General features: G+C 42.9%; 1 protein-coding gene across 1 annotated transcript; it reads left to right on the forward strand.

Moving 5' to 3' along the window:
- Positions 1-2,431: 2,431 nt before the first annotated feature.
- Positions 2,432-11,218, forward strand: mrps27 (mitochondrial ribosomal protein S27). Its single transcript, XM_061818344.1, has 11 exons — positions 2,432-2,584; positions 2,896-2,973; positions 3,850-3,920; positions 4,003-4,061; positions 5,184-5,298; positions 5,582-5,660; positions 6,536-6,651; positions 6,733-6,835; positions 7,567-7,715; positions 8,929-9,102; positions 10,860-11,218. The coding sequence occupies exons 1-11, from the start codon at positions 2,512-2,514 to the stop codon at positions 11,109-11,111; spliced, it is 1,269 nt and encodes a 422-aa protein (XP_061674328.1). The 5' UTR covers positions 2,432-2,511; the 3' UTR covers positions 11,112-11,218.
- The last annotated feature ends 9,500 nt before the right edge of the window (positions 11,219-20,718 follow it).

The raw sequence follows: 20,718 nt of genomic DNA on the forward strand, positions 1-20,718 counted from the left end.
GAGAAGAGAAGAGAGAAGAGAGAGAAGAGAAGAGAAGAGAAGAGAAGAGAAGAGAAGAGAAGAGAAGAGAAGAGAAGAGAAGAGGACAGGAAGCTCGGTCAAGACCGGTCAAGCCAAGACCAGCTCAGATAGTCGAGTTTATATTCCGATGTACGTAGAGAAGGAAAGCTCAAAATCCTCATCATACACACAAATGCATCAGGAACACTGCACATTCATTTCCTAATGATAAAATTTGAATGAAAGAATGAATATTTTGAATTTCGTGCGAGTCACTGAATAAATAGTCAACGGTTTAACCACTTTTTCTCGCATCGGCGCGGCATGGAGTCGACCAGCTATCTGCCGACTGCTATTCCAACCCGGGACAGGAAGTGGAAGACAATGAATATTCCTTTTCATGAAGATGGTACATAAAATACACTGAACGTATGTTTAATAGATGTCAAAGAATATTGTCCCCCCGCCCCCCACCAAAACTCCGTACGCACGTTTCCAGGTATCCACCTCGTCATTTCTCAGCAGATGAAAAGCAGAAGAGCAGCTTCTCTTTTCCACGGTGGCCCACAAGGTGAAACTGCAAACAGTTTGAGGACGTTCTCATATCCTCCTTTCCTTTCCTCACCTACTCATTTCAATCCCAACCGCACTGTGGAACACTTTTCTTGCTCTCCACCCCTTGCTCCTTCATACCGCATTTTACAATACACAAACTGTACCCCAGTCCCTCGTATGCACGCAATTGACAAAGTGCCATTCATGTGAAATTGCCTTGCGGTCTATTTCCTTTTTTTTTTTTTTTGTGTTTCCAAACATTGATTTCCTTTGACTTGTGTCCTACGCAGGTAAAAGCTTCCTGTTTTTTGGTGCTTGGCATGCGAGTGAGAGGGTGCTAAAAGTCTTCCATGTTTTGTTTTAGCAAAGCGTCCCCACCCCTGATTCAACCTGTCACCTCGGTTGACACGCAGCCAAGTCGCTGCTGCTGCTGCTGCTGCTGCTGCTGCTGCTGCTGCTCCTGCATTGTGTATTTATAGCCGAGCTAGGGCCAGACCGCCTCTCTGGACTTCATTGAGTCGACGGTCTCGGTATGCAAAAAAAAAAAAAAAAAAAAATTGTTAATAGCAAGACAGGTGTAATAAGATAAAAGATGACCAGACAATTCTTATCAACTCACAAAATTCAGGAAGCCGTCCAAACCAAACACGACAAGGAGCTGCATTCGCTGTTCCAGTGATTTTCAAACAATGTAACAGTTCACATAAGTCTACTGTGAGCGCTATTCAGGTGTGCCGTGTGTGGAAAATTATCAAATTTTATGTAATTGCTCCCCCCTCCCGATTTTTTTTTTTTTACGAGACATAATGTGGCCGCACAGTGGATCAGCTGATAAAGCATTGGCCTCACAGTTCTGAGGTTCCGGGTTCAATCCCGGCACCGCCTGTGTGGAGTCTGCATGTTCTCCCCGTGCCTGCGTGGGTTTTCTCCGGGTGGGCACTCCGGTTCCCTCCCACATTCCAAAAACATGAAACATTAATTGGACTCTCTAAATTGCCCGTAGGTATGATTGTGAGTGCGGCTCTTTGTCTCAGTGTGCCCTGCGATTGGCAGGCAACCAGTTCAGGGTGTACCCCGCTTCCGACCCGTTGGCAGCTGGGATAGGCTCCAGCACTCCCCGCGACCCCCGTCAGGATAAGCGACAAAGAAAATGGATGGATGGAAGAAATAATGTATTTTTGTTCATCCGTTTATGCAAGTGAGGCATCATGACAGACGGAAAAAAAAATGCAAGATCTTCTATGAGATCAGTCCATACAGAAATGAATATATTCACTTTTTGTGACACTTTTGTTTGATGGTGTGCCTTGAGATTTTTCAGTTGTTAAATGTGCACCTTTGGTCCAAAGAGGTTGAAAATCACTGCTCAAATGACGTCAATTCTTCATGACTGCAGCTCCCTCTATTGACATTTTATCGACGCTCCTGGAAAATATTGAGGCGACTCAAGGACGACCACACTATTTCTGTCTACGTAATAATAATGCTGATGATAATAAAAACGAGAATAATAACGTAATTATTATTATTTTAATTATTTCAGTCACTGGGTTTATATTCTTACTTAATGAACTGCATTTTGGTGTGACAACTTACAAGATGTAGCAGACAATTTAAGTGAACATTTTGGGCAAGTCAGTTTTGCATGAACTGAGACAAATATTTGTTATTTTAAATGTTGTTTTTTTGATATGATGTTTAGATTAATTGTGTATTTGAGTATTGTTCATGAAGGCAACCGTGCTGTAAAGGCCACCGTATGTGACCGTACCACCAATCATTGTTAATAACTTTGTGCAAGCATAACTAACAGCGACTTTCTTCGATAGCCCAACAACACTGTTGTGAAGGATTTTTTTTTTTTTCAGAACAGTCAATTTTGGTTTAAACCGGAAGCGTCATTCATCGATTCGTGTGTGCACCCCCGTTCCAAACAGGGAGTGGTCTCGTCCAAAGATGGCGGCTTCCATCTTGAGACGATGTTTGACTGCTGTTGTCAAAGTTGAACGTTTTTCTCCATCTGTGTCTGGTGGGTGGCCTCCCATTTGTCTCGAATGCACGAATGCTTTATGGGTTTGGTTTTGTATTCATATTTTTATCGAGGTTTTGCCCTCGTTTGGACGTTGAGTTCAGTAGACGTAAATTTCCACGACCAACAGCATTGCCAGGCCCAGGGTTTCTTTTTTTTTTTTTTTTTTTTTTTTAATGCTGTGGTTACAAACGTACTCTCACTGTGTACAGTTGATAGTCAAATACTTTTAGGTATAGTGATGGAGTATTTTTGTTACTTTATGTGGTCAAAAATGGACTCTGTGTTCGTGTCACAATGTCCATTTGCAGGCAGAAGATGGTTACTTTCAGCAGCTTATTCAGACACCACATTGTGGGAGGCGAGAGAAAAGGACCCTCAGAATTTAGGTAAGAACAACCTGCACCACCGGTCCACCACTTGCACAACGTCCGAGTTCTTAAAAAAAAAAGAAAAAAGAAAGTTGTGCACTTCAATTTCTCTGAAATGAAAACACAGAACAAATCAACTATTCAAGTTTGAACACATATTAAAGAATTAATCTGAAAACAACAACAACAATGTGCATTAAAGTAGCCATTTTGGACAGGGATTACAGCACACTTGGCTTCATCTCAAAAATTAGAATATTTGCCAAAATTATTCCCAACATTGCTGTGGAATGACATTGTGACACAAACTACTTGACTTTCAATTTTCAGAACACCCACTAAAAATGGATGTGTGGAAACCCGCGGTCAGTGGCACAAGCACTTCTCTTGTTATAAGAGAGTATTTGCACTTGTGCACCCGCAGTATGTTTATTTCTCGTCTTGGAAAGTTTCTTTTTCTTCCATCCATTTTCCGAGAAGCTTATCCTCACAAGCGTGAGGACACAATTGAGCTTTTCAGGTTCTAGCTCACAGCAACTGTGGAAAAGATTTTCAAACCATTGATTTGGGGATATGGCACAAGTCTGGCATTTGAACAGGGATGTCGACTTTTTACATCCCTCGTATGCACGTTACTGAAGTGAAAAGAAAACATATCTGTCTCGCATTTCTTTTAAGGTTTTCAGAACCAGCAAAGACCACAAGGAGGCGATGTAGCTCCAAACTTGTCATCACGGTCACCAATTATAAACCATTAAGGATAATTTTGCAAACAGCAACACATGAATGCCATTTGATAGTTCATCTGTCTTTAGCTCCCTAATAAGATCATCAGGTGTTGGTTCAAAATCTTCATCAAAATTCACTTTGTTTTCTTTGAAAACATGTTTTAAGCCTTGTTGGCGAACAACATGGACAGGATATACGATAGGAATCTTCCCGTGAGCTCCCTGACTGTGTCACAGGTGAGAGAGGCATTTATACAAGTCATATTTTTGATATTTTTTCCTCGATGTTCATTAGTTTCCATTTTGTTTGTTTTTCCAGTTCGTAGACAACATTTCGTGCCGAGAGGAGGTGGATCAAGCCGAGTACTACCTTTATAAGTAATTCACATCCACTGCTGTCAAGTTTTGCGAGCTTTTTTTGTCTTTTCCTGGAGGAACGTATCATCTGTTTGGCGGCAGCCGGAAGGCATTGGCCTCACAGTTCTGAGGTCCCCGGTTCGATCCTGGACCCGCCTGTGTGGAGTTTGCACGTTCTCCCCGTACCTGCGTGGGGTTTCTCCGGGTGGGCACTCCGGTTTCCTCCCACAACCCAAAAACATGCAACATTTATTGGACGCTCTAAATTGCCCTTAGGTGTGATTGTGAGTGCGGCTGTTTGTCTCCATCTGCCCTGCGATTGGCTGGCAACCAGTTGACAGCTGGGGTAGGCTCCAGCACTCCCTGCAATCCTTGTGAGGATGAGCGGCTAATAAGATGGATGGATGGATGGATGGATGTACCGTCTTTTTGCTTCGTCTGTTCTGCTTTGCTTTTGTTCCCACCTTTCCCGTCTGTTTCTTTTATTAGAAATCTAAGACATTTTGGGATCGTTCACATGCTCCATTTACGCATTGTGATGAGCAACAGGTTGAAAAAACCGACGAAATATTTCCAAATACTGAGATGATTGTGTAAATATTACCGTATTTCATAAATTTGTTTGAAGGATTACACTAAAACTGCGCATCTGATTTCCATAAAGTGTTCCAAGATTTCAATATACAGGAACTGAAATGTTAACCGTCATGTTTTAATTTCAAACAAAAAGATCAGGGAACATTTAAATGTGTAAATAAATTGTTCCCTGAAGTTCACATCGTTTTAAATTGACGACTTTGTCAGTTGTAGAATTTTTACAAAATTCAAAAAGCAGCAGATGCCGATATGATGAATAGCGCTCGTGATAATCTGCACAATCGTTAATTTCTTTGTCTGATAATCGGTTTAACCTTATTACTAATAACATTATGAATACATTTTCTAACCCGTCTTAACTGTAGTGAAAATACAAGCATTAGTCAGGTGATAAGCATCTGCGAAGGCGTACAAATACCTTCGACCAGAGGTCTACTTGGTGACGTCACTCCTGAGTGTGCAATGACCTTTTCATACTGTACTGTATGTTATTTCCTGACTGATATACTTTATAATTCTAAAACAGCTCGTTATGTGCCCCGCAAGGTTCCGTCACAGTCCAAATTGTTGGTACCTTCGTGACTGGACAGTTCACAGTTGGATCCGGCAGTGTTTGAAATACGGCGCCAGAGACAAGGCCCTGCACACGCTTCAAAACAAGGTGCAGCACACGCTTCATTGTGTCATTTCAAATTGCTCCAAATATGAGACAAGACGTTGCAGAAGTCAGCCACGCACATGACACGGAATAATGTATTAGAATCTGTTAGTGTCAGTATGATCCAGTCCAGTTGTACACCACCACAACGTTGTTCAACTTTTACGTCTGGATCACATTTTAGTTAAGTTTGGCTCGCGATGTCGGTGGACATCTTTGAATGTCATATTTGGAGTGGAGGTGACGAAATCCCGCCCGTTTGTTTGTTTGTTTGTTTGTTTTGTAGGTCCACTATGGAATTTTCCCGGACAACTTCACCTTCAACCTGCTCATTGATTCCTACCTGAAGGACGAGGACTTCAGAGGTAAGCCGGAGAAAAGGAAGTGAAAATGGCCTTTCGCCAAAACTCTTCCTACAAAGTTGTCCAAAATGTCTTGGTAACATGAATAAGTAAGATTTACATATGGCCCAAAAAATGATTTAAAAGTGATTTAAAATGTGTTTATTCCCTTTGTATTTATTTGAGTTATCTTAGTAAATATTTTGTTAATTGACTTATTCATAATAAATCCATAAATATACAAGCAACATAGACTTTAACATTAAAAATGTTGCCATTGGTTTAGTCATTGCAATTGCGTTATTCATAAATAGTGCAATGTAAAAAAAAATTGGAAATTATTTAATATCCAAATAATTGAAGTTAGTACAAAGCTGCAACTGGTTAGAGCGGTGGCCTCACAATTCTGAGGACTGGGGTTCAAATCCCGGCCCTGGCTGTGTGGAATTTGCATGTTGTCCCCGTGCCCGCGTGGCTTTTCTCCGGGTGGGCATTTTCTTTCCTCCCACATCCCAAAAACATGCAACACTCATTGGAGACTATAAACTGCCCGTAGGTGTGATTGTGAGTGCGGCTGTTTGTCTCAGTGTGCCCTGCGATTGACTGGCGACCAGTCCAGGGTGTACCCCGCTTCCTACCCGTTGACAGCTGGGATAGGCTCCGGCACTCCCCGCGGCCCTTGTGAGGATAAGCGGCAAAGAAAATGGATGGATTAAAAAAAAAAAAAAAAAAACAAGTTTATTTTCAGGTGACATTGTTCATCTGTCTGTTTTAAAAATCAAAACCTCAAAAGTTTTCCCACCCCTGAGTTAAGGGCTGAATAAAAGTACTTTAGTCTTTAATGTACACATACATCTATTTACTAAATATTTCTCTTGTTGTGTTGAATTAATTTCTAGGCGCATGCTCAGTGGTTGAGGAGGTGATGCTGCAGGAGGCCTTTGACCTTCCTTCCACTCAGATCCTGTCCCTCTACGCTCTCGCCAGTTACCTAGCAACCAGACCTCAACTCACGGTGAGTGGCGTAACACGGGGAAGCAGTTTTCCCAACAACGGGCCTTTTCTTGATCAACATCGGGCATATATGGGTGCGCAGATGTCGCAGGAGCGGGCCCTGGGAGCGTCTCTGCTCATCTGCGGTTTGAAGCAAGACAACAGCGTGGGCCTCACAGCTCAGCTCCTGGGAAACGCCCTGCTAGGTGACAACACGAGGCGCTTGTTTTGCTTGAATGGATTTAAAAATTTGAGAATTTTTCACATCATTGTTTTTCTGGCTGGGAAAATCTCAAGACTTGGCCATGCACCACTGGTAACCAAATGCAGAGCAATGGGCAGAACGGGGGAGAAAAGTGCCCAAAGTTTATTAGGGTATATCTGGCGCTAGTCGCTTACGTTCTGCTATCTGGAGGTACCCCAACGGCCATTGTTGACAAATGTCTGGACTATAGAGTTGCACCCGAATATAAGCCTCTCCCAGTACATTTTTAAGGGAAAAAGGATTTGATACATACACAAGCCGCACCTGATTGAAATCTGCATGTGCCCGCATTGAAACATGAGATATTTACAAAGAAAGACGGTACGCCAAAAGAGTTTTCAATGTTTTAATAATATACCTTAGCTTTTCTTTCCAAACAGTGCCTGTGACGCGGCAGTAAAACAGAACTAACAAGGCTTAGTAAAAAAAAAAAAAAAAAAAACATACCGGTAAAAAAATCAGAGACACGGCAGTAACATAGCAGCAACACGCTAGCACAACGCTAACAGGGCCGGTTAAAAGAGAAAAAGTAAAAGTCACTTTCTCTGCACATATATTCCATAAACTGCAGGGTTGATGGCATGTGAAAAAAGTTGCGTTTTATAATCCAGAAATTACGATCATGAAATGGGCCATAATGAATGTTGTTTTTTTTTTTTTTTTTTTCTCCAGGCAAGGTGGAGATGCAGAAGGGCATCCATGCTGTGTTCAAAGGCATGCCCCTCTTCTGGGAACGAGGATATCTGAGTCGAGCGCTGGCCGTCGTGGAAAGCGCCGCCGCCGACGCCTCGCCCGCTGACGTCAAACTCTCCAAAGACTCGGTAAGGGCTGAAAATGTTGCAAGCGCAAACCGTAGAATCGGTCCCAACCTCTTGTGGACTTAAAGGAGGCGTCTTGGGCATTGAGTCTGAATTCCAGCTGACTTTGGATGTGATGCAAGGTGCACTTTGGAGGACTTTCCAGCCAGTCACAGTCCACATTTAGATAAACTGCCATTCACACTCGCATTGTCACGACATCTTTCCGGAGTTCCCAGAAAAATAATGCAAAGATTGGTTGAAAATGCAAACTCCAAACAAAAAGGTCCGAGCTAAGATTCCCACCCAGAAGTTTTGATGCTTCAGAAGAAAAGGTCAGGTCCACAAAGTGAAGAAATGGTCACGTTTGCACGACTTTTGTGTAACTTGCTGGTAATGTCATTGTCCTTTTTCTGTTCAAGTGTTGAACAAACCGAAAAGTTTAACCTTTTCAAATGTTTAGTTTTGAAAGGACAAAACACTGATCCACAGAAGATGACGATCGTGCCACCCTTAAATCATGTTTAAGCACCAAATTGAAAATAAGGATACATTTAATTGAAGTTAATTGTTAAACTGGAAAAAGCAACAAGATAAATTACTTTTTAATGACGTGAAATAAAATCAAATAAACAAAACAAAGCACACCATTAAAGCACTGCCCTCAAGTCTGTCATTTTTTTTTTCATCATTGAATTAGGCAATCTGGGGTTGCCGTAGCAACAGCTGAGATGCCATTCATCCTAGGACAAAATATCCAAATGATTTGCTGTTATTTTGGGTCCAATTTGACCGAGACCGCCCTCCAATTTTCTTGTTCATCTCACCAAACGGCCTCAACACAACTCACACGCTATTCATCAACTGAAACTGAACACACACGCCGTCATATTTTCATTACGATTGTACAAACGCCATATGTGCACAGTCGGGTCCAGTTTGATAATTCTGCCTTTTTCCTAATAAGATTTGGAGAGAGCCCGGAGCACCGCGTGTGTCTTTGACCGTCCCCGACACAACACGGCGAACTCGCCATGACGGACAATAAAAGCCAGCGTGCACGTAGCGCCACAGGACGCATCACATCCACATTATGTTCCGGTGCCTCGGGTCAGCACTGAGATTGCATTAAGACGCGGACGTCACCTGTCGAATATCGCACGCAGCTAACTGTATCTTATTACATTTGGGTCTTAGCATTTACCCCGGGATAACTTCGTTATTTTGATCATTTCAGTTGGCTTTTCTAGCCGATGTGCTCCAGGAGCTGTCCTCCGCCTCGTCCGCCTCGTCCGACTCGTCCGATTCGTCTGGAGATGAGTCGGCAGGGGAGGAAGAACCAAAAGAGGAAGTTGATGAAGATGACCAGGCGGAGAGGGAAAAGCTTCCTGAATATGAGAGCAAATTCAAGGTGGGATGAAATTCGGGATGGGAATCATTATGCATTTTTTTCACAAGCACCGCCACGCTTGACCGCTAATGGTACTGGCCCCCTTGTATTTATTGATCGTGTGACTACGGACAAAAGCGACAGGCTGAATTCTGAAGTGGTTTGTCCGATATCTGCTCACATTCAGCCGAACGCTGCAGAACTCATTGGGTGCAGGTAACATTTGACGAGCACAACCGCGCTCGCGCGCCTTCGTACTAAAATCTGCACAGTCGAGCACATGAAAAAATCACGCGTGTAGAAAAAAATAGATAATGAAAGACGTCGCTTATTTTGTGTACTCTTGAGGTTTAATTTACGTGTTTATTTCATAAATGTTGTTTACGAAAGAAGCCTGCTCCTAAACAATCAGTCTTCACCCGGAAGCAAGAAATGCAAGTTAACCGTGCTGTAATTTACAGTTACATTGTATTCATCCGGTGAGTTATTTTAAAGTCTTGATTGTCTTGATTCCACCCCTAATCACACCCGCAACTTTATCTGCGAGCGTGACTGAGCACACCCGTACATTTTTCAAAGACAGTTCTAAGGCAAAGAAAGGGGATCTTGTGCAATGGCCTAAACAATCATCTGATGGGGGGTTATGTACAGTTTGGGGAATTTTGCACGGCACGTGCAGGTTGCTTCATGTGTTCCGTGAATGTAAATACAGTCATATCGAATGTGTTTCAGAAATCCCTCGTTTTTTGCGGTTAATTGATACCAGACCCACCAGCGAAAAGTGAAAAACCGCAAAGTAGGGGTAAATGGCGTCTTTTTTTGTTTTTGTTTTTTGCGTCATAGGTCCTTGTCGTCTTGTTAGGGATGCCACAGTATACCCTATCAACGCGGCTACCGTACTGTACTGATGTATGCTAGCATTTTAATTTATTTATTAATCTATTTCGCTTCATTGATCCATGTCGTCGCGCCGGGGATGGCATTAGTACGTAGTGATCCGTCGCAATTTTTTGTTGGGGGGGGGGGGGGGATGCACAATGCACTGAATCCGCGATAGGTGATATGCGAAATAGAGATGGATTACTGTACTTCATATGTATGTGTACACATAGACTGGAAGAAATAGCAGATCTCGGCATTAGACCTGCAGCCTCTAATGCAGGGGTGTCAAACATATGGCCCGCAAAGAGGTTCGATCAGGCCCGCAGGATAATTTAAAAGTGGGGAAAAAAAACCGCATAAAAGACATGGAATAAATATTTTAATGCGATGCGGTTTCTCGATTATCCGCTAGGGGGCAAACTGTTTTGATCCCATTAAAAGACAACATTGTTTGGATCAGAGAAGAAGACAATGGCACGCACTTGTACAGGCCGAAAGATGCCAAGTATCATGGAAAAAAAAAAACATGTACAGACTAACATCTTTAAAATGCTGCTTTAGATACTGTTTGCGTTGGAAAAATACAGCTGTGTGGTGATTAAAAAAAATGAGCAATTTGTCAGCACAAAAGTATGGTAAAATTCATAATTTCACGTATGAAGTTTACACATTTACAAGACGTGTGAATACTTTATTCTTTACACATTTAATAGCACACTCTCCTTAGTTTGTAAGGTGTAGGCAGGGATTAAATTTTCATTTTACGTGAAAACGTGAAAAATTCCTTTCTTTCTAAATCTCGTTTAATCTTAGAGTGCATTCCTATCTTTTTCAATACCAATTACAATACCAATTACTTGCCCCCCCCGCTCTAATGCAAACCCGTCTCTCTCCAGGCGCTGGTCAGCCAGCTGGAGGCTCGGGAAAATGTCGACCCATCTGACTTCCAGACGTTAGCGACCAGTCTGGCCGAGCAGCATCTCTCCTCCACGGAGAGACCGGACCTGGACCGGTACGAGAGTCTGCTGGGGGCCTGGGAGGCCGAGAGGAAGGAGCTGATCCTGAGGGAGCAGGAAGCGAGGAGGAAGGCCGAAGAGGAGAAACTCGAGCGACTCGCGGCCAAGGCGGCGCTCCAGCAGCAAGCCTAAAGGTCGTTTCCTGTAACTTAGCACTTATTGTGTGTTAATATTGTAATTTTTTCTTTTTTTTAAAGATACTTCGTTTGTGTTAGAATTAAAAGAAAATCAAATGACTAGCTTCAATTATGCAAGTCCTGTCGTGTCGTAAAAACAAAAAAAATTGTTGTTGGGTTCACATCCTCCTATTCCTTTTCCCGTGCATTTGTGCGTCCTGGGGAGTTTTCTCACAGGGAGGGGTAAACAAAGGCTTATGGCGCCGAAGATTTTGCTGATAACTGATCCGGAGCGAAGGGAATTCTGTGCTGGCAAAGGAATATGACAGTTAAACAATAAACGCATGATATGGTCCTGATGCGGGCTGGGGGTTTTCCAGAAAAGCCGACGCTACCTGCATCAAGCGTAACGCGCTCCACTTCATGTGTAAAACGGTTTCGATGCGGGCAGATAATAAATTCCCTTCGGCGAGAAGAAAACATTGTTGTCCGTTGATGTCGAGTGAATGTGAATGCGGAGCGGAGAAACTCAATTCACGGTATTGATTTTTCACTTGAATACGGCTAACTCTTCTCGTCAATTTAATCAGAAACATGTTGATTATGTCGGTCCTGAAGAGTACACAGTCACCGTTTCAATACAATATGGTCAGACTTTTGTCCTCAAGCAAATGTCAAGTCGTACCTGAGTGCGTGCACAGTGGCGTTTTGAGATATGAATGACCCAACTTCTGAATTTTTTTTTTGTTTTGCAAGCGTCTCCTTTCCGTTTATCTCCGTGTGAATCAATCCATGTGGTCAAGGCCGGACCAGAACCGGAAGGGGGGAACACAATGTCCATTGAATCGGAGCAAAAAAGAAGTGGGTAAAAACTGTTACATTTCTTAACTTATGTCATTACTGTGTGGTTTTATAAAGTACAGTGTATTTTTTATTTTTTTTTTCTTCTAACCAAAAAACAATTTTGTTGACATTTTGAGGAGCCTGTTTTGAGTTATGAGCCTGGTCACAAAACCAATTGAACATATCTCAAGGCGCGTGCCGTATGCGTGTATGTACTGCATAATGTTTGCCTCGTGGATTTTGCTGAGTACTTTCTAAAAAGTAAATGAGAGGCTGGTGGCTTTACTCCAAATGGACCCGGGCCACCTTGGTTGAGGCAAAGGGGAGGATTTGTGCGGGCGCTTCATTTGCGCTAGATAAATATGAGAAAACGGACGTTTTTAATCCGTGCAGATTGGAAAGTGAGCCCGTGCAACTGTCAGCAGGAAATTGTACAGTATTGCCATCTGTTTGTCCAGCCGGTTAGAAATTTTAACCAGAGAACCGGCGCATCCTTATCACGGCAAAGGTGGGGGGGGGAGACGAACATCATGTTCTCTTCATGAGATTTTATGACCATAAACATTACTTGCGTGCACTTTTATCGCTACGAAAGTTCAGCGTCAGGACTTTTTAAATTGCAAAATAAATAATGCTACTGGATATTTCACGATTCAAAGGCTTCGTATGTCTCCATGTAAGCGGGTTGCCAATAGCTTTTAATTTGTCTCCCTGCTTTTCTCACGAAGTCACGCGTAATATTTGTTCATTTCCAGACGCTGACAGGCAGCCTCGTTTATTTATTCGCTCCTTTTGAATAATGTGATTTTTCTCCTTTCTCAGCCCTTCCAAGTTTGCGGCTGCTGTGCAGAAAGTAATCCTGTCAAATTATATGCATTTGTTTTAATTGTTTACAATTATTTCAAGTGTTACGTTATAATTTGATGCAAATATAATGCGTTAATTCTTTGATTCTTAGTGACCCTCGTAAGATTTTGGGACTGATGTTTTTCCATACAAACTGCGCACGTCCCACTGACTTGCACTAAATCCAGTGACTCACCAGGATGACTCCACTTGAGTGGAATTTTATAATTTAATCATATTTTCAAAAGAGTCCACACACGCCCACTTTCCAAGAACATCCAGTCAGAACTTTTGGAGATGTTGAGGAACAAAAGCGGAGGTAAGAATGAACTCATTGCGTTGAGGTGAGCGCGTGTCACGCGGTCTTTGTCCACGATTGCTCTTAATTCCTTTTTTTGAAATGTAAACGTCGCAAGAAGAAGCGAAAAAGTGATTCAATACCGTGTGGTATGCAAGAACAGTTTGCATTCATCCCTTTTTCTAAAGCGCTGAATTGTGGGTCGCAACCCGCGGCGAACGACGCGCTGGACTGGACGCCAATCGCAGCACTCTCAGTCATTCCCACCATCACTTAGCGCAAACAGGAAGTAAACTCCAGCAAGTGAACCACGCATGTCAAAGTCATTTTTCTCGCGGGCCACAATGTAGTTCTGGTTTTGGATGTGAAACAAAAATATTGAATCGTGTCATCAATTTATGAACTAGTTTTGGAATCAGAAATCAGGGATTTTTCCACTATTCATGGTTGGTGACGCAAAAATGCTTGTCATATCTCAACTTAATCATTGACGTAGCGTCAATCATGATTTGAAAGTTTGGTACAGATTTTTAGAAAAATTTACAATGGAAATTGACACTGTAGATTTGGCTCCACGGGGCCCGTAAAATCACGCGGCGGGTCGAATCTGGCCCCCCGGGCCTTGAGTTTGAGACCTGTGCACTACACTGTGAGTGGCTCTCTTTCATTTTATTGAATTTGTTTGCAATGTGACATTGCATAAACTCTCGAGTGATACATTTCTGCTAGTTTCTGTGCATGTATGTAGTTGTGGTCTGGTGGCAGACCAGCGGTCATCAATGTGGTGTCCGCGGGCACATGGTTGCCCGCTAGGACCACTTAAGTCGCCCGTGAGGCAGGTTCTAACAGTAGCGCAGGTCACAAATTATTATTATTTTTTTGTGCTTTAACTTTTTAACACAATGTGCCTACATTAATGAACATTTTACAATAATGTCATGGAATGTAAAAATGTAAAACAAAAATCTTTTGTGTATACCGAACTCTGAAGTTTTCTGGAAGCAGGTCACGTAGCCCTTCATACGATCGGTGCTCACAAAGTAGCCCTCAGCCTCAAAAAGGTTGTTGACCCCTCCACCGAGATCTCGCCGAAAGTAGGCTTCCGTTAGCCTAACGCGGGGGAACTGCAGGGATGTCGATGACAGCGCCGCGACCGAAGCCGAAAACGAGCCCAGCGCCGAGGTGGCCGGTAAGCGCGGTAAAATGAACGGGAGACTCTTTAGCCAACTTGGCGGGACAGACAAAATATCTCAAAAAGTTGCAAGAAAGAAATGCCAAAACCGATGACAAATAAAGTCCGTGACATCTATTAGCCTGGAAAGGGTTTCAGTTTCCCCACCCACCCCTGCACATTTTTTCCCCAGGATAGACCGGTCTCCAAAAATTTCACGAGATTTGGCGTTCGAAGCCCCACAAACGCCGCAAGGGAACTCGACTCCGACGACCTGTTTACGATGTGGTGTGGCACTCACGGTGTGACCGGTGAGCTCACGCACTTGACAGTTCTGAGGACTCTGGTTCGCCTCTCGCTCGAGGATAGCTGGAACGGGCTCCGGCACACCTGCGACCCTTGTGTGGATAAGCTGTAGAGAAAATGTTACAGTGGATGCTGGATACCGGAGAATTTATAGTTTTAAATCTTATCTACCATGCATGTTTTTGGGACGTGGGAGGAAACTCCACAAAGGCGGGGGCCGCAGGCAGGCCAACGCCTGCAGTCACGTCGACGTCATTTTTAAAAAAATAATGTCAAGTTCATAATTAGCAGACATTACAACACTTGCAAAGTCTCACACATGCACAGGAAGTGCGTCACACAGGAAGTGTTCGCCACTTATCTAAGCGAGCGTTGACATATTGTCCCGAACATCACATGTTGACTGTAAACATGAAAATATTTGCATAGCAACTCCAGTGTGACATTTTCATCAATAATAATCAGCAGAAAAAAAGTGTTGTACCGATTCGGTTTTCATGCCGGTTTCTCGTGTTGAGGCGATCGCCTGTCCAAACACTTGACGTCCAAAATGCTGACTTTGCATTTTGGTACGTTGACAATGATCACATACAAGAACGTTATCAGCAAATCTAGCAGCTATAACAATAAATATACCTTTTGTAATATTTGTATACTGAACACCAAGTGCAGTAGTGGGCAACGCTTGAATGGTATTTTGAGTTTTTCCACAATTTGTATTGATTGCAGAGCTCCTTCTTTAGTTTTCATGTATTTTGGGGCATTGTTCTTTGTCAGTGACGTTTTTCCATATGCTATATTTTGGTAAATATGATCAATTTTGCTGGGCCTCCAACTAGCGAGGACTGCGACGTACGGTTTTCCCACGTTTAACAGTCCACTGTTGTTGTTGTTGTTTTCAATTGGTGGAGGCATCACTTCCTGCAGTACACCGTATGTAGCACAATGACACCGGAAAAAAACCCACCAACACCCTCACCACAGAGAACTCAAGAGACGCTGAAGCTGCGAGCTTATCCACGTCTGAAAAGCAAAGAAAACTCTTTTCTTAAAGCTAAGTGACGTGCCTATAAACATTCTAAAATAGATATTGTCATGAAAAATACGTCGAACATTATTCACTTGAATGACTTTACGGAAAAATAAATATTAGCGGCGCACGCGTCATCCATGCGCAAACTTGCAAAAGTCTCACTCGACATCCAAGTGGTCGCCATATTGCCTGCAGTGTCTGCTGATGATGTCACGCTGGGACATTCGCCGTTGAAAACACGGAATGGCACCTGCTGTGGGAGAGGAACAACAGAGATTTTCGGATTTTTCTGGCACGGAAGCTCTTTTCGAAGAAGCGAACATCTCACAATCGAGTGAAGTGACCGGGGCAATATTACCCTTTCGTTTCGAGCCGTATTTAGATGATATGCGGATCAGTTCTGACTAACAACAGACTCCCCTACAGTATGAATGACAGTATGTTGCGTACTCAGCCGCTCACTGAAAGAAGGATTACATCCCTCCCCCCAACAATATATATATTTTTTGATAGCGCTATACACATCTACCTGTCATTTGGAACCCACGAAGCACCCGTGCAATCCATTTTTCGCGACGAACCGGGTCTTTTGGAAAAGCGTGAAGAGTGAATCCATCCTCCCGAGGGTTCGGACAATATCCGGGGATACGACGAGCCGGCATTTTGGCGAACGCAAAGGAACAACGAGCTACCTTCCCGCAGGTAAAACTGGTACGAGCACGCGAGACCGCCTGAGGTGGTTCCTGCTAATAACGTCACTTCCTGCTTCTCCTCCAAAACAAATCCCTTGAGAGGATTTTCATGGCGGGAGTTACAAAAAGCCATATCCGTAAAAGCCATGTCCATTCCGCCTGCCTTTTTTTTAACATTAGTAACATATTAAAAATCATGCTTTTCAGGTCAGTGAACCTTTAACTTCGACACGATCGTAGAGATGTCAATTTTCCCCCCATCTATTATGAAGTCAGATGTCATTTATTTCCACTTGAAGATGTCTTTATGAAAAGTGGGAGTTATTTGGTTTTCTCCCTTCATGCCTGTTGAGCATGAATTCAAAAATCTTTAACCCAGCAAGGCTCAAGTCGAATGTAAGGACAACGAATCCCGTCTGCATTCGAACACTGTCAGACATGGATGATGCCAAAATGCAGGTTCTTACGTGCGCGCGTTGTCCTCTTAAACGCCGGCGGGGAAGATTCAGGCTTGTCCGCGCCCGCCCGGGTCGATGATAATTTCCTCTTCGGCGGCCCGATGACGACGATGGCGAAGATTTCCCCCTCCTCCGGTAAAAAAAAAAAGCCCTGCGGCCAGAAAGTGATAAAGCGGCTGATCAAGGTCATGAAGCTGCAGTTCACGCCTAGCTTCGAAATGTAAACAAACAACTGCGTACACTGAGGGAAGTGACTCATGCTGCCAACAAAAGCCGTTAACTGAAGTTTGCCGCCCGTCTGTGTGTTTTGTTTTGTTTTTTAACTTCAGAAGAAGAAAAAAACACTTAACTAGTGACAGACACCTGCAGTCGTAAATGTCGCACAACACAGTCGTGGCAACCTAACCTTCGCTTTATACAATGTAGTAATTGTGTGGCTATAAAAATGGGGGGAAAAAAAAAATGTTTTCTTTTCATTCACAATACATAACGTAGCAGGATGAAGGCGTGCGATTGTTGCGCGCTATTGACGGGAACACTGATTGGAACTTTTTTCTTTTTTCTTTCTTTTTGCAACCGTACAGTCGTAGTGCGAGCATGCCGCAGGTTATCTGACTGCCAAACACAAATCCAGGAAAAGCTCATTCTTGAGAGGCCTAATCGGACAAATGTGCTTTCAGTGCATTCTGCAGAGGCTCAAGAGCAGACAGACGTGCGACGCGCGCACGGGGTTCTGACGTCATATTTTAGCTGCACGCCCACGTTATGCAACAATCGCGTTTTGCAGACAAAGAACACAATTTTATTTGATTGTTTGACAATTGTCTCGAATGCAGCCTACATCCGGAGATGGTGAAAAGTACTCACACGCAGTCGAAGTGCAGATAAAAGTGAAATACAGTGATGCCTCGGTTCCAGAAAACGGTTCGAGAAGTGATTTGTTCGAAAACCGAATCGGTGTTTCCCATTAGGATGAATGGATAAAGAAATAATGCGTTCCAAGCCTAAAAAAATGGGTCTTTTTTGAAGCATTTTTTTTCGCTTTTTAATAAACTGCATAGTAGAAATACTTGTATAGTTGAGATACTTTATATAATAAAATAATTTACGAAATATATTTTGCTTAAAATGTATGCGTTGGTAGTAGAGTACGCGAGGCTGTAGCGACCCGGCCCTCAGCCTTGTCAACTTTTTTTATTAACAAAAGTGCAGAATAACTTTAAACAAGCAACTTAGCTTCTTCGGGTTAATTGATAAGAAAAGCAACAGTCACTACCGGGACACGTCTGCATAATTACAGAATAACAAAAGTGCGCTGGTTGTGCCGCATGCGTTATGTCATGTCCGGTTTTCTTTGGGGCGTTCAAATTGACAACAACAAAACGCGTCGTGCGCATTATGTTATTTCCGGGGTTTTTCGGCGGCGTGGGAGTTCACAACAAAGCGCGTCGTGGGTCAGCTGGTCTCGCCGGGCGCAATATGTTATTTCCGGGTTTTGAGTACCAATTTTTGTTTGAAAACGCAAGCAAAAAGATCTCCAAATTTTCGTTCGAAAACTGGGGACGTTTGAGAACCGAGGCTTTACTGTACAGGTAAAAGCAGGATGACTGATCTGAAATGTACCCAATTGAAAAGTGAATGGAATTTTTCTCCTCAATTGCTGAATATATTTATTACCCGTTAATGATGAAAGTCACGATCGCCCTTCAGCCTCGAGTCTTCCCAATTTTACCTGCCAAAATCCGAGACTGTCTTTTGAACTTCATATTCTTCAGTCCATTAAAGGAATCGTCCGCTGAACAATGAAAAGCCCTAATCCCATAGGTCACGTCATATCTACTGTACCTTGAAAATTTGATGGTGTTTTGAGAAGATTTTTATTGGCATTTTAGCAAGTCCCATGACTTAAAAAACAGGAAGTGTCATCTGCCGTGGGCAAACAAAGGAATACACAATCACGGTCAACGCTGATTTCTTGGATTTATCCTCATCCCATGAAGAAATGGCAGCGTCGGTCGATCGATCGGGAAGACGGAGGAAAACGTCCATACAGATTTCAACCTGTGGCTGTAAATAATGGTGAATATTTTGACGGTTTTACAGACGGGAATGACGCAGAGTCTGACTCGCTGACTAACCACAGCCGCAGAACGCCGATCGTGTCGGAGGAATAATTATGGAAACTTTTGACGAAGGTCGCTCAAAGAAAAGAAAAAAAAAAACACGAGTACCACCGAAGTTTTCAACAATTGTTTGATGGATGGACAGCCTTTGGGGAGACGGCGGGAGGAGGACGCCAAAGCATTCGCACTCGACGTTGCCAATCAACATTTTGCCAACTTTGCATCAAGACAAGATCATCAAATGAATAAGAGACACGCCTTTGCCGGCAAGAACCGTTCACCATCGTACCGGCATGATGGCAAATCAAATTGCACGACGGTGACGATGTGAACGGATGGACAAGAAGTCGCAATTATGGGAAGAAATACTTTTGTCGTCATTGGATAGTGCAATATCATAACAAAGAATTCACAGACTAATTGTACTCTAAAAGGGTTGGCCTTAAATACTAAACTTGTACATATGTGGTACGGCTCAGGGCGACCACACTACGCTAGCCACTGTGTCCTTAAACGTTTGGGGTTTTTTTTTTTTATTACTGGGCAGAATATGCCACTGAGCCTTCCTCGGATTATTTCTTCCCAAATTATGGCAACATTTCGTGATACAGGAGGGCATTTTCACGTGTCTGATGGTGGTGCTACTGCATGCGATTACGCTACAAATCAGCCACGATTTCTTTGGTTACGCACAGAATACGTCACATCCGTCCGTGCAAACGGGCCAACATGGTAGCCCCCATGAAATTCATAATTGCCGATAAAAACCTCATTGAATGATGTTGGATTCATCTCAAATTTTCAAGGGACGGTACATTTGACATGACCTATCGGATTAAGATTTTTCATTGTCTATTCCTTTATGTGGTTATTATGCTGTTATAAATACAAATAGTTCAAGCTCACACGTTGTTTTTTTTTTTTTTTTGGGGGGGGGGGATTGACTGCAAGCGCAAGATGTACTTACAAAATATGTAAACTGGCTGGCAGGGCGGACATTTTGGGCTGATGTTAGCGTTTCATGAGCACGCGGCGGACCTTCACCTCGTGACCAAGCTGAGTGTGGACTGAACTTCTGAAAAACGTTTCTTATCACTTCATATTTCACGATGGCAGAGTGCACGCGATAAGCTCGATCATCTACACGTGTAACATGATGAAAAGCGTAAATATTTACTCTGCCACCGTTTCAGATGCCTTTGAAGAATGTCCGTGAAAACGTTGGAGGGCCGTTATCAAATACTGACGGGGGGGGGGGGGGGGGACAGCAATTTATAGAATATAAATACATCAACACAAACGTGCAAATATACAATCAATTAACTGAATATGGAAAATAAAAGCATGTAAAAAGATGTTAGTCATTTAGCCACTTGCACACGCTGAAGTTAGCAGAACGGGTATGGAATAAAATGAAGTAAACGCATTATAAAAGATTTGTCATTGTGTGTACAAATTTTGGACCTGTCACAATAAGACCTCACTTTCATTAAACTGCAACATTTTTATCATGCTATCAGTGATTATGACAGGGACACCAAAGGGACTTTTATTGTCCTGTATGGCTATCAAAGAGTGTTTTACAAACGGACACAGTAAAAAAAGCTAAATTAGCAGATGATAACTGAAAAATGCCACTTCTTCAGCCTTACATTTAATAGTAAACAAAGAGCTCAATCCAAAAATATGTCAAATCTGGTTCTCTTTACTCCTCTGCGGTGTTCAAATTTAGGGAGTAAAAGTCAAAAGTCATTGGAAAAATGGAATACCTGAAAAATTGTACCCAAATTTTCCCCACTTCTGCCAACGACTAGCGGCATGCTTGAGAAATCGTGTTTTAAGATGTCGGCTTC

This window comes from Syngnathoides biaculeatus, chromosome 4, assembly GCF_019802595.1.
Source record: "Syngnathoides biaculeatus isolate LvHL_M chromosome 4, ASM1980259v1, whole genome shotgun sequence".
Taxonomy (NCBI): domain Eukaryota; kingdom Metazoa; phylum Chordata; class Actinopteri; order Syngnathiformes; family Syngnathidae; genus Syngnathoides; species Syngnathoides biaculeatus.

Coding starts and splice junctions, on each gene's coding strand:
- mrps27 (XM_061818344.1), top strand. CDS start 2,512: ATGGCGGCTTCCATCTTGAGACGATGTTTGACTGCTGTTGTCAAAGTT. Junction 6,652..6,732: donor CAACCAGACCTCAACTCACG/GTGAGTGGCGTA, acceptor ATGGGTGCGCAG/ATGTCGCAGGAGCGGGCCCT. Junction 6,836..7,566: donor CCTGGGAAACGCCCTGCTAG/GTGACAACACGA, acceptor TTTTTTCTCCAG/GCAAGGTGGAGATGCAGAAG.